We start from the raw sequence: 12,883 nt of genomic DNA, 5'->3' as shown, positions 1-12,883 counted from the left end.
CCAAGCATGTACAAGGACATGCACACACATGTACACATTCCCCATGAAGTAGCAGGAAATGCCATAGTGGAGCCCGTGCTCAAAGCATGGAGATTAGGGCTAGCAACCAACCATTTTCAGGGGATCCAAGATTAGTCCCTGCACTACGCAGCACCCAACTGATGTAAGAAGTAATTGGTCACTGGCTTAGATCATCAAATGGTCGAGAGGCAGGAGGAAGGAGACTCCCCTCTACCTCCAGACCCCTTCACTCAGCCCGTGACACTTGTACCACAGACTCAGGGGCTCTGCGGCCCTTTGGGTTCCCCCCACCACAATGGGCCCCCCTCTTCTCCCAGCATTCCATGTGAAGATCCAGCCTGCAGCTCCCAGAGGTGGACTCAGGCGTGGGGGAGAGGACGGGCCTCAGCACAGGTGCCCCACAGCCATCTCTTGATGTAATCAGGTCTCACAGCAGTTTCTAGGTCTAGAATAATCTGGTCATGTTGGGAATAAATAAGTAGAAATAAAGGAGCCTGAAATAAAGATAAAAGATCCCAATCTCTTTTTAATATCAACACACCCATGCACACATGTAATGCAAGTCAATTGACCTATAATGAAACCACAGATGTTCACTCACTGCTATAAAAGATTTGAGAATGTGAAAACCTAGTCCACATTGTCAGCTTTTCCCAGAGCAACTCATGGTCTTAGCTCTGCTTTACTATAATTGTAATGAGCATGTTTAGGGAATTTGTTCAAACTGGTTTAAATGCATCTCTAAACTTAGAGTGGCTATGCCTGTGTGCATTACCACCAGCAGTGCAAAAGGGTTCCTCTTTTTCTGCACCCTGGCCAACATCTGTTGTTTCCTAAATTGTTAATTCTAGCCATTCTGACATGTGTGAGGTGGTATCTTATTGTGGTTTTGATTGTATTTCCCTGATGATGAGTGATGTTGAGCATTTTTTCATGTGTCGGTTGGCCATCTGGATGTCTTCTTTGGAAAAGTGTCTGTTCGTGTCTTTTGCCCATTTCTTCACTGGATTATTTGGTTTTTGGGCGTTGAGTTTGATAAATTCTTTATAGGTTTCGGATACTCACCCTTTATCTGATATGTCATTTGCAAATGACATTCTATCAGTTGCCTTTTAGTTTTGCTGATTGTTTCCTTTGCTGTGCAAAAGCTTTTTATCTTGATTAGGTCCCAATAGTTCATTTTTAATTCTGTTTCCCTTGCTTCTCTGGAGACATGTCTAGTAAGAAATTTCTGTGGCCAATGTCAAAGAGGTGTTGCATTTTTCTCCTGTAGGATTTTGATGGCTTCCTGTCTTATGTTTAGGTCTTTCACCCATTTTTAGTTTATTTTTGTGTGTGGTGTAAGAAAGTGGTCCAGGTTCATTCTTCTGCATGTCACTCACTGTCCAGTTTCCCCAACACAATTTGCTGAAGAGACTCTTTTTTCTGTTGGATATTCTTTCCTGCTTTTTCAAAGATTAATTGGCCATACATTTGTGGGTTCATTTCTGGGTTCTCTGTTCTGTTCCATCGATCTATGTGTCTCTTTTCATGCCAGTACCATACTGTCTTGATGATTACAGCTTTGTAATACAGCTTGAGGTGAGGAATTGTGATGCCTCCAGCTTTGGTTTTCTTTTTTAAGATTCCTTTGGCTCTTTGAGGTCTTTTCTGTAACATGATTTTTTTTTAATTTGGCAAGCTCTTGGGAAAAAACACAAATTAAAGCACATTTAACAACATACTAATATAAATTCCAAGTACCTTCTGAAAGTTAAATATTTAAAAAGCTTTACTTGGGGGCACCTGGGTGGCTCAGTCAGTTAAGTGTCCGACTTCGGCTCAGGTCATGATCTCATGGTTCATGGGTTCGGGCCCCACGTTGGGCTCTGTGCTGACAGCTAGCTCAGAGCCTGGAGCCTGCTTCTGATTCTGTATCTCCCTCTCTCTCTCTGACCCTCTCCACTCATGCTGTGTGTCTCTCTCTCAGAAATAAAAAAAAAAAATTAAAAAATAAATAAAAAGCTTTACTTGTAATAATAGAATAAAATACAAATAAATATTTATTTAAGCTTAGATGTCTTGGTAAGCATTAAACCAGAGGAAGGAAATCACAGAAGTTCATATTCACAGATTGAACCATATCCATTATTTCAGCAAAAATTTCTTCCATGTCAGGTGCTGGGAGACAGAGGTTAGCCAGAAGAAGGCTACCCCTGTCATGAAGAGGGGGTAGGGTCCATGTCATGTATTTCTTTTGAAGAATACCAGGTAGTGACAAACACTGCCTAGAGACTTGAAAGTCATGAATATGCCCAGTGCCTGGTTGCTGGAGCAGAATCCCAGTAACAGTACATTTAAGCTGAGAACTGATTGATAAGAAGTCCAGAGAGTAAAAATCAGAAGTCCTTCCAAGAAGAGAAAAGGGCCAAGCAATTCCTCCAGGCTTTGGGGTTTAGAACACGGAAAGCCTGAAAAGTCAGTTTTGAAAGGTGGTTAGGAGTCCCCTAGGCAAGCCAGATAAAGGAAGGCACTCCACAGAGACAGAACAGCCTGGGCAGAAACTGACAAATGGAAACTTAGTGGTTCTTAGATTGCCTGCATCCTAAGCCCCACGGCACAGCCTTTCAAGAAACCTACCTATTCTTTAATAGTCCAGGCTCTCGATTTGCCTTCATGCTTACAAGATTGCTTCTGGAGCTCCAGCTATCAAATTCACATTCCAGGGAGAAACATGGAGAAAAGACACAGGGGCTTTCTACAAATCACTGCCCAACAACCCCATCTTCCTTTCACTGTCCAGAGTTGATTTACATGGCCCTCTTGATCAGCAAGGGAGACTTGGAAATGTCATTTTACAGCTGAGTGCATTGCCTCCCCCAGCAAAATCAGGTCTTTGTTACCAAGGAAGACAGGAAGGATGGACATGGCTTCCACAATCACCATGTTGAAGATCTTCGCCCCATTTTAAGGATGGGAAAACAGGTACCAAGATACTGAATGATTTGCCTGTGGTCAGACACAATAGGAACGAGGCTCCTTTCCCTTCACATAGAGTGTGAAACATTTAGTGCTTTTCTAAATCAACTTTTCAGGGCCTGAGAAGCAGCTGAGAAAGGATCATAACCCAGGGAAACTTGGAGAGGAAACTGTGTCTTATAGCTATTGTGTGATATGCGGATGGCCCTTGTAGATGTGTGCCCATGGCCCCAGGGTGGTCCTGGAGCTGTTCAGAGGAGAGAGCCATAGCAGAGAGGGATGGAACCTCTGATGTCAGGCTGACAGTGCATCAGGAACCACCTTTTACCCGACTTTCTTTGCACCTGCCAGCCCCCTCCCCCACTGGCCTTCTTTGAAGTAAAGGCTTTTCTGTGCAGCCTGTTCTGGGTGGAGCACAGCACCCTTGCTATAAGGTTAGCATCAGCACACTTGCAAAGGGAAGAACAGATTATTTGGGGGAAAATAAATCCCACAGCAGTGCAGTCATTGTTGCATATAGCCCATAAGCGCTTACAGCATCCACACTGAATAGAGGCCTGAACAGACCCATGTTAAAAATGACAAACAGCTGTAGCACCAGGCATCCCCAAGTCCCCTCCATCCTTCTCTGTTCCTGGGAGATGCCAGATCGGGGACACAGCATGGATGTGAAGCTTCCCCATCCTGTTCTCTATGGCTTCTCTTCAGTTCCACCTTGAGTCTGGCTGTGACATTATTGGTTTGACAAGTGCTCAGACACAGGACCCCACTCAGCCACAAGTCTGTGCCACAGGACATGCACTCCCTCACCCGGGAGAAGCCTTTTCTCCTTGTGCTGGAGCCGGTGCATCTTCATCTGCAGGCTGCCCTAACAGCTGGTTGTGGCCACTGGAACTCGAGACCAAAGACCACAGGGAAGAGTGAGATGGGCCACAAATGGGGACATGTAAGAACCGTGACAGCAGACACAACAGGGGAGTGGGGTACTGCAGAAGCCAGGACAAGGGGCCTGGCCTAAGTGGGGCATAGAAGCACCTCGATGCCATAGCAACAGCTCCATCCCTATCCTTAGGTCACTCCGTATGCACAGTATTGTCATTAACTGGCCTGTCACCACATGTGTCCTTAACATAGCTCTTTCACATCTGCTGCCTTAATCTCATCCGTGCTGTATCCCTAGCATCATGATCTGTATCTTCCAGAGAAAAACACAGGGTCAAAGGCTACCCAGGCCCCTCGGGCAATAGACAGCTGGGTCAGAACAGGTATTCCCTCTCCTGCTTCCTGAGTCTGCCTGCCTCCTCTGTGGATGAAACCCTGCCCGTGGCCTGAGCCACCTGCAGTACATGCACAGCACAAATGGGAGCCGGCAGGGGAATGGTGTGCACACCTCCAAACACTCAGCATGAATCCTAAATGGGGTATGCTCTCAGGGCTAAGTCTGTTCTTTCCTCCAGTGTTTTGCATGAAGGCTCACATTGTGGGTCCTTGGTTGGGCAAGTGCACTACTTTCCTGTGCTGCTCTAACAAAGTGTCACCAACTTGGTAGCTGAAAACAACAGGTTTTTAGTCCCAGAGTCCTCACCATTCTGGAGGCTGGCAGCGTGAAATGGGTTTTCCTGAGCAGAAATCCAGTTCTCGCCAGAACCGCTCTCCTTCCAGAGGGTCCAGGAATAATCCCCTTCCTGCCTTTTCCACGTCTGGACCTGCATTCCCAGGGTTCCCTGGCTCCTGACCCTTCCTCTGTTTATAAGTGGGCAGAGCAGCACCTTGAATCTCCCTCCCCCTGAGCGTTGTGGTGAGGACTTAAGCCTTCAGCACACATTCACTGAGGGAGGGGAGCCTGGGCAAGGTTTGTGCTGCTGTGGCAGTCAGGCTTTGTACTTGTTCCTAGGTTCCCAGTCCAGGGAGGAGCAGACAAGTTCAATACCAAAGCAGAGGGAGTCCAGTCAGAACACTGGGACTGCCTAGAGGAGACAGGGCAGACTCCCAACAGCCAGAGCTCAACTCCCTGAGCTTTGAAATAACAGTCTAGCCTGGAGGCCAGCACCCAGGGAGAGGAAGGGCATCATCAAGGTCCTAACATGTGGATCCTGATGGGTCATGAGCCTGAGTCTCTTGAGCCAAGGCCACCACAGCTTTCTGGTCCCAACTCCAGTGTATTCGCAGTGACCATCTCTCTCTTCTCTTCCCTGCTGGGTCGATGCCTCAACTTCACCTTAATGAATACCCTCTGTGGGCAGTTGCCCTGTGGCTCAAACATCTGTCTTACAGCCAGCCAGAAGTACTTCCCTCTCCATAGCTGCTGCTCATGGTGCCAACACCCCTCACCCATATGCTCCCAGCCATCCTCCAGAATGCTGTCACTGCTCCCTTCCTCTGTCCAGGTACTCTCCAGAACTACTTTGTCACTCCCACCCCAACCTCTAAAGCCCCTGAGACCCAAGAATGTTAAGAGCTCTTTGTGTACTGAATTGGATGTATAAACTGAGTCTTGGTTTATGGTCCAAAGGAGTTAAAAGTGTTGCTTATCAACAAGAGAGTTTGTTACTTTCTGACCATTGCTCCACTGTAGGAAATATATCTATACTCTTCCCACCAGGACAAAGCACCTTAGTGTGTATGGGTGCAGACATGGATGTGCCCCACTCCCCACAGCTTGATCTTTATCAGTCATGAACGACTTGGATGCATGGGGTCTGGGCAAAATTTTGCTCTTTGTAAGAAGCCCAAAAGATCTTTGAAATATGACTGCAACTTGTCTCCCCACTCACTGGCTGTTACTTATCTCTTGGGCAAGTTATTTAATCTGCCAATGCTTTGATTTCTTCATTGAAAAGATGGGAATAATGGTGTCTCCTTTACAGAAGACACCGTTTATTGACTACATAAGTGTCTACATGCTGAAGGCTTAATTCGCTTCATTGTATGTAATTTTCCTAACAACCACAGAAAGGAAACCACATGTGCATCATCTCCAGCCTGCCAAATGCCATGTTCCTAAACACAGCCTCCCAGGTTCTTGAGACCCTTGTGGGTCTGGATTCTGCCAACTGCAGTGTTAGATATCCATATGACTTCTAGCTCCATCTATGGTGTATCCAAGTCTTACTAATGGGAACAAGAAGAGGAGGAAGAAATCATATGATGAATATATAATAATAGTAATTAGGAGAAGAAAATGAGATGATATTATTATTTTATTATAATACAAGGAGGAGGAGGAAAAGAAGAGATGAGGATAGAAGAACAAGGAAGAGGAAGAGGAAGGAGAAGAAAAGGAGAAGACGGGGGTACTGAACTGGCTGGGGACCTTTGGCATGACCAAGCTCCCGAAGGGTCACCTCTCTCTCATACATCAGCAGTCCTGAGGTAAGGTCACTCAGGCAAGTGCAAACAATGTCCTACAAAACTCTGTATGGGGCTCCCTATAACTGGTCCACTCTGTCTGTGACATTGCCAGATCGAAGCCTCTCAAAGCCAAAAGTGATGTGTGCCTGATGTGGCCTGTCCCCAGTGAGCCTGTGTCAGCTCCTGATGCTCATCTCTTCTTGTAGAAGGACTCACAGGCCCTTTCCCAGGGTCAACGTCAGACTCTGGGGCTCATCCAGCTCCAGGCTCCATGCATCTCCCCTATGATCCAGCTCTCAGATGACCTGTGCAGATGCATGATGTCACCTCTGGGGTCACATCATGCCCTGGCCAGTGAGTTCTGGGTCAGGAGACCACATGCACAGCAGCTTGATGCTGCCTCACCCCTTCTTCCTACGTGTGCCTACTCATGCCCTTTGCAACTAGAGGGTGGTTCTCAGCCAGACATTCCAGTGGATGTATGCACCCCTTGTTCTTCTTGCTCCATACAGTCTTAAGGGGCCCTTTACTGTCCCTCCACTGTCCTCAATAGCCTCAGTTCATTCTGGGCTGTCACCCTCTGACACTATTTACTTGTCCTTGTGTCTCTATTATGTGTCCTGAAAAGGACTTTTCTTATCTTTGGTTCTTTTCAGTCTGAGCTCAGCAAGACAACCCCTGAGCCACACAGACATATTTTAGTACTACCCCATGTTTTTCCAACGAAAGAAACTGGAATTTAATCCCAGACTGCCCAACCTTTTATAAGCCCTAAGGCATGGGATCATGAAGTGATGCTTTTTGAAACTCTGAAACTTAGCTCCCCATGTTGATAGGGTGTCTGACCATGTCCAGCCTTCCCTATCAAAGGGGATACTTCTCCCTCAGGGCCCAACCCTCCTGGGCCACCAACCAGGGTTCTGCTAACCAACCAACCTAGGAAGTGCTGCATTGTGAGGAATGAACTGTCACACACCCATGGTATGAAAAGTGCATGTTTTATTGTTGTTGTTGTTGTTGTTTATTACAAGGCTCTAGAGCTGTCCTGCCTCTCTTCCTTTTCTAAGCCTCAGTTGTGAAATGGCAGCATTGTGCCAGATACTGGTGAGGTCTGTGACCTCACAGAATTCAAAGATATCAGGGAACTTAACTCCCCATGGAGGGTTGGACTAGCGAAGATAGAAATGCTGAGATTAAATGGAATGGCTTCTGAGTATGCAACCTTTGTGCCAGGCTTGAAAAACCTAGAATTCTCTACTATAATAAAAGAAAAGAAATATGGAAGTAGAGTCTCACATAACTGAAATTGTTGGTGAAAGTTGGGCCAGGGATGCAGAGCAGATAAGAAATAAGGAAGAGAAAATCCTGGAAGAACTGAAAGGGAAAACCAGCCCTGAGCCCCTGCTCTTCTTCAGCCATTCAGTAAATGTTCTGGATAGCCAGGTACCCAGGTCTGCTCCTACCCAGGCATGGGATCGGAGTCATAGCCCAGGCCACTGCTGAGTGTAGCTCCCAGACCCACTTGGCCATAAGGCCTGTCCAAAGCACCTGGCAGCGGCATAGCCCAACAGCACTTGAGCAGAGAGTAAAGCAGGCAGAGCTGATTGTCTGCAGAGCAAAGCCAGAGGCACCATTCAACTAGAAAACTTGGGGAGCAAGTTAGCTTATTTTAAGACCACAAAGATCTCTTCTGGCCTTGGAGCTAGAGCCTTCCCACACTCTTCTTAGTCAGGGAACTAATCCATGGTCCCTCCCCACATCCCACCCAATACACTTTTCTGAGTGCAGTTCCCAGCCCCTTCTGACGAGAAAACCTGGCCAGGAACACTTGGAAGGCGGGAGCCAGACCTCCTAGTCTGTCCAGGCAAGGGAGTTAATTCATAGCCCCACACACTGCTGAGCATAGCTCCTTGCCCACCTAACCAGAAATCCTACCTGGAACACCAGAAAACTGCCTGGCCCAGCAACACTTGAGCAGATATTCTGGTATACAGAGCTGATCATCTGAAGAGCTAAGCTATAGACATGTTTTGCCATGGAACTTAGGGTTGAGTTGGATTGGGTCAAAGAGCACAAATAAAGACTTAATGGTCTTGGAGCTGGTTCCACTGCTCTACCCAGGCAAGGAAATTCATCCATAGTCCCACATATTGCTGAATATAACTTCCAGCTTCCGCTACCAGGGAATCTAACCAGAATTCACAGGAGACTTCAAATGCCATCCACGAGCCCTGGTGATAGTGGCACTCAAACAGAGAACACAGCCCATGGATTTCCCCATCTGTAGAGCAAAACCGGTGACCCTGTCTGGCTGGGGAATTTAGTGCATAGTCTTTCCCAATTCAGGTCCCCAAACAATGAACCATGCTGGCCCTGAGGCCTATTCTGCTGTCATACGGGGCAGGGAAACAATTTAGAGCCCCACCTAATACTGCATATAGTATCAGTTACAACCAGAGTAAACTTGATCGGAGAACCCAGGCAACTGCAGATCCATCCCACAGTCTCACTTGGGGAAATAACTAAGCCAAGTGTTCTTACAATATTGTAAGAAAAAAAAATCCTGTCAGCCAAGAATTCTATATCTGGTGAAGCTGTCCTTCAGAAATAGAGAAATACTTTCCCAAACAAATAAAAACTGAGAGTTTATCATTAGCAGATTTAACTTACAAAAAATACAAAAGAGAGTTCTTTGAGTGAAAGTAAAAATATGTTAATTAATATCATAAAAACATAAGAAGGTAGTGTAAAACTCACTTGTAATGGTAAATATATAATCATAGTTAGATTCTGTAATATAGTAATGATGGTGCATAATTCGCTTCTTACTTTAAAAGTTAAAAAGCAAACAAAGTACAAGTAACCATAGCTACAAGAGTCTGTTATTAGATACACAATGTTATAAATATAAACATAAATATAAATATAATTATAAATATATATGTAACATGAACTTAAAATGTGAGGAGAAAGAGAAGCAAAAGTGTGAAGTTTAGGAATGTTGTCAATGTAAAGTTGCTGTCAGTTTTAAATAGGATGTTATAATTTTAATAGATTTTATGTAAGCTTCATGATAACCACAAAGGAAAATCCTATAATAATTACACAAAATAACGTGATAAAGAAATCAAAGTATACTGATACCAAAATACACCAAAACATTAAAAAAAATTTAATGTTACTCATTTTTGAGAGACAAAGAGACAGCATGAGCAGGGAAGGGTAAGAGAGAGAGAGAGAGAGAGAGACAGAATTGAAAGCAGGCTCCAGGCTCTGAGCTGTCAGCACAGAGCTTAATGCGGGGCTTGAACTCACGAACCACTAGATCATGACCTGAACCAAAGGCTAATGCTTAACTGACTGAACCACCCAGCTGCCCCTCAAAGCACTTTTAAAAAGATAGCAGGATAAGAAGCAAGGAAAAATGGATCTACAAAACAGTCAAACAATTGACACAATGGCAATAGTAAGTCCTTACTTATCAATAATTACTTTAAACATAAATGGATTAAATGTTCCAAACAAAACACATAGGATCACTGAACTGATTTAAAAAAATACCCAAGATCCAATGATATCCTACGAACAAGAGATTCACTTTAGCCTTTAATATACACATAGAGTGAGGGGATTGTAAAAGATATTTCAACCAAATTGTAACAAACAAACAAAAAAACCAAAAACAGAGGTAGCTATACTTATATCAGACAAAACAGACTTCAAACTAAAAATGGTAAAAAGGGACAGAGAAGGTCATTATCTAATGATAAAGTGGTCAATATATCAAGAAAATATAATGGTAAATATTTAGACACCCACTTTGGAACACCTAAATATATAAAGCAAAAATTAACAACTAAAAGGAAAAGTAAATATCAATACAATAATATTTGGGAACTATAATACCCCACTCTAAACAATCAGAGAATCAATATGGAGACAGTGGATGTGAACAAGACTGTAGACCAAATGGACCCAACAGATATATACAGAATATTCTGTCTTTAAATAACAGAATACAATTCTTAAGAGCCCTTGGAGCAAATTCTAGGATAGACCATATTTTAGGCCACAAAGCAAAATCTTAGCAAATTCAAGAAGACTGTAATTATACCAAGCATCTTCTCTCACCACAATGGTAAGAAACTAAAAATCAAAGGCAGGAGGAAAACTTAGAAAACTCACAAATACATAGAAATTAAATACCATCCTAAATAATCCAATAGATCAAGGAATACATTAAAAAGATAATTTAAGGGGCACCTGAGTGGCTCAGTTGGTTAAGTGTCTGACTCTTGGTTTCAGCTCATATTATGATCTCATGGTTCATGAGTTCAAGCCCCATGTGAGACTCCATCCTGACAGCACAGAACTGCTTAGTATTCTCTCTCCCTTTCTTTCTGCCCCTCCCTGCTACTCTGTCTCTATCTCATAATAAATAAATAAACTTAAAATTTTTTTAAAGGACAATTTAAGAGTATGTTGAGACAAGTGAAAATGGAAACACAACAAGCCAAAACTTATGCAGCAAAAGCAGTTCTAAGAGAGAACTTCACTGCAATAAATGCCTACGTTAAGAAACAAGAAATATCTCAAATAAACCAAACTCTGCACTTCAAGGACCTAGAAAAAGAAGAACAAACTGAGCCCAAAGTTAGCAGAAGATAAATAAATAAAGTCTAGAACAAAAATAAAACAGAAAAAAGGAAAACAATAGAAAAATTAACATACCTAGGAATTGGTTCTTTGAAAAGATGACCTGACAAACCTATAACTAGACTAAGGAAAAAAAGATAAAGGACCCAAATCATTAAAACTGTAAGTGAAAAAAGAGACATTGCAACTGATACCACAGAAATACAAAGCATCATAAGAGTCTACTATGAATAAATATATACCAACAAACTGTACAACCTAGAAGAAATAGGAAAATTCTTAGAAACATACTACCTACCCAGATTAAATCAGAAAAGTTAGAAAAACTGAACAGACCAATTACTAATAAACAGATTGAATCAGTAATCAAAAATCTCCCAACAAAGAAAAGTCCAGAACCAGATGACTTCCCTGGTGAATTTTACCAAATATTTAAAGAGGACTTCATGTCAGTCTTTCTCCAAATCTTCCAAAAAAATCAAAGATGAGAAAATACAAAGTCATTTTATGAGGCCAGCATTACCCTGATACCAAAGCCAGAAAGGATACTACCAAGAAAGAAAACTACAAGTTGATATCCTTGTATGCAAATATAGAAAGTAGATGTAAAATTCTCCATAAAATACTAGCAAACAAATTAAGCAGCACATTAAAAGAATCATTAACCATGATCAAGTTGGATTTATCCACAGAATACAAGGATGGGTTCACCACACACAAATAAATATATATGATACATCACATTAATAGAATGAAACAAATCATCGGATCATCTCAGCAGATGAAGAAAAAAGCACTTGACAAAACTCAACCAACACCTATTCATTATAAAAATTCTTAACAAATTAGGTATAGAAGGAACCTACCTCAACATAATAAAGGCATATGTGACAAACCCACAGCTATCACTCTCCTGGCCACGCACAGGGATGTCCTCATCTAAGCCAGTTCAGCTGCCTTCTTTGAGTTATAAAAAGGCAGAGTTTTGGAGACTTTACTGGCCATCTGTGAGGGTTTAGGATAAGAGACAATGGAGGCCTCACCTTATCCCCCCCATCCGACGATCCAATGACTCCTGCCTGGGGTTGTCAACAGGCAGGACACTGAGCAGAGCCGCAGGTCACAAAGTCACCATGCCAACCCTCCTGTCCATCATAACAAGGCCTTCTGCCCCAGGGGCGCGGGGGAAGGGCCAGGAGATACTGGGCTCATTGCCCCAGAGCCAACCGCTTGCCTCTTCTGCCCAAAGGGCAGGTAGCAGGTGGAGGCTTGAAGTGGGCCTTGGAAAAGTGCTGGAGGGAGCCAAGGCGGAGTCCCCGAAGGCAGCCGCCCGAGGTGGCCGCGTGCAGCAGCTCCAGGAGGGCGGCCAGGAAAATGGGGGGCCACGGCCTGGGCGTGCCAGGCCCCGCGCTCTTCCTGCTACTGGTGCTGCGGCCTCCGCTGATGAAAGCCGGAAGTTTGCAGCACAGCGTCTGGGGCTCCAAAGACCTGCATGGCCTCGCTCCGAGCAGGAGAACCCTCCACCACCACCTCCGCCCAGATGGGGGAACCGTCCACCACTTTCGCGGCCACTATTCCCATAAGAGCCGAGTAAAAGAAACATCGGAATCCTGCCAGAGCTCATATGACCTTTACTTCATCTTGGATAAGTGAGTGCTCCTCCTGCCCTACCCAGTGCCCCAGGGTGGTGTGGTCCCTGAAGTCAAGAGGCGCAGGTCGTGGCCAAAGGGGACGCCAGCTTCTGTGAGCCAAGGGATGGAGGGTAACCTTGGTCAGAACCAAGGGACTTCTGTGTCCCCCCACTCCCCCCCACCTTGTTCCTGAGGCAGAAGGAATGCCTCCAAAATTTGTTCTCTGGGACTTTTCCCATTGGAGAGGAAAAAGAGCACCAGAGGGT

The 12,883-nt window shown here is 44.3% G+C and overlaps 1 protein-coding gene and 1 long non-coding RNA gene across 2 annotated transcripts in view; one reads left to right on the top strand and one right to left on the bottom strand.

Moving 5' to 3' along the window:
- Positions 1-521: 521 nt before the first annotated feature.
- On the bottom strand, positions 522-12,058 carry LOC144217012 (uncharacterized). Its single transcript, XR_013330817.1, has 2 exons — positions 11,853-12,058; positions 522-1,704 (listed from the first exon to the last, which is right to left on the bottom strand). It is a non-coding gene; the product is annotated as an uncharacterized LOC144217012 (long non-coding RNA).
- A 119-nt stretch (positions 12,059-12,177) lies between these two features.
- ANTXRL (ANTXR like) overlaps positions 12,178-12,883 on the top strand; it is a 34,166-nt gene continuing 33,460 nt past the window's right edge. Inside the window, exon 1 of the mRNA XM_077746460.1 lies at positions 12,178-12,635. Coding sequence (XP_077602586.1) covers positions 12,361-12,635 — 275 coding nt within the window. The 5' untranslated portion in view covers positions 12,178-12,360. The remainder of the gene's footprint in view (positions 12,636-12,883) is intronic.

Source organism: Crocuta crocuta, unplaced genomic scaffold, assembly GCF_008692635.1.
Source record: "Crocuta crocuta isolate KB4526 unplaced genomic scaffold, BGI_CrCroc_1.0 scaffold28, whole genome shotgun sequence".
Taxonomy (NCBI): Eukaryota; Metazoa; Chordata; class Mammalia; order Carnivora; family Hyaenidae; genus Crocuta; species Crocuta crocuta.
The sequence above is the reverse complement of the archived record's forward strand: the minus strand, read 5'-3'. Positions and strand labels throughout refer to the sequence as shown.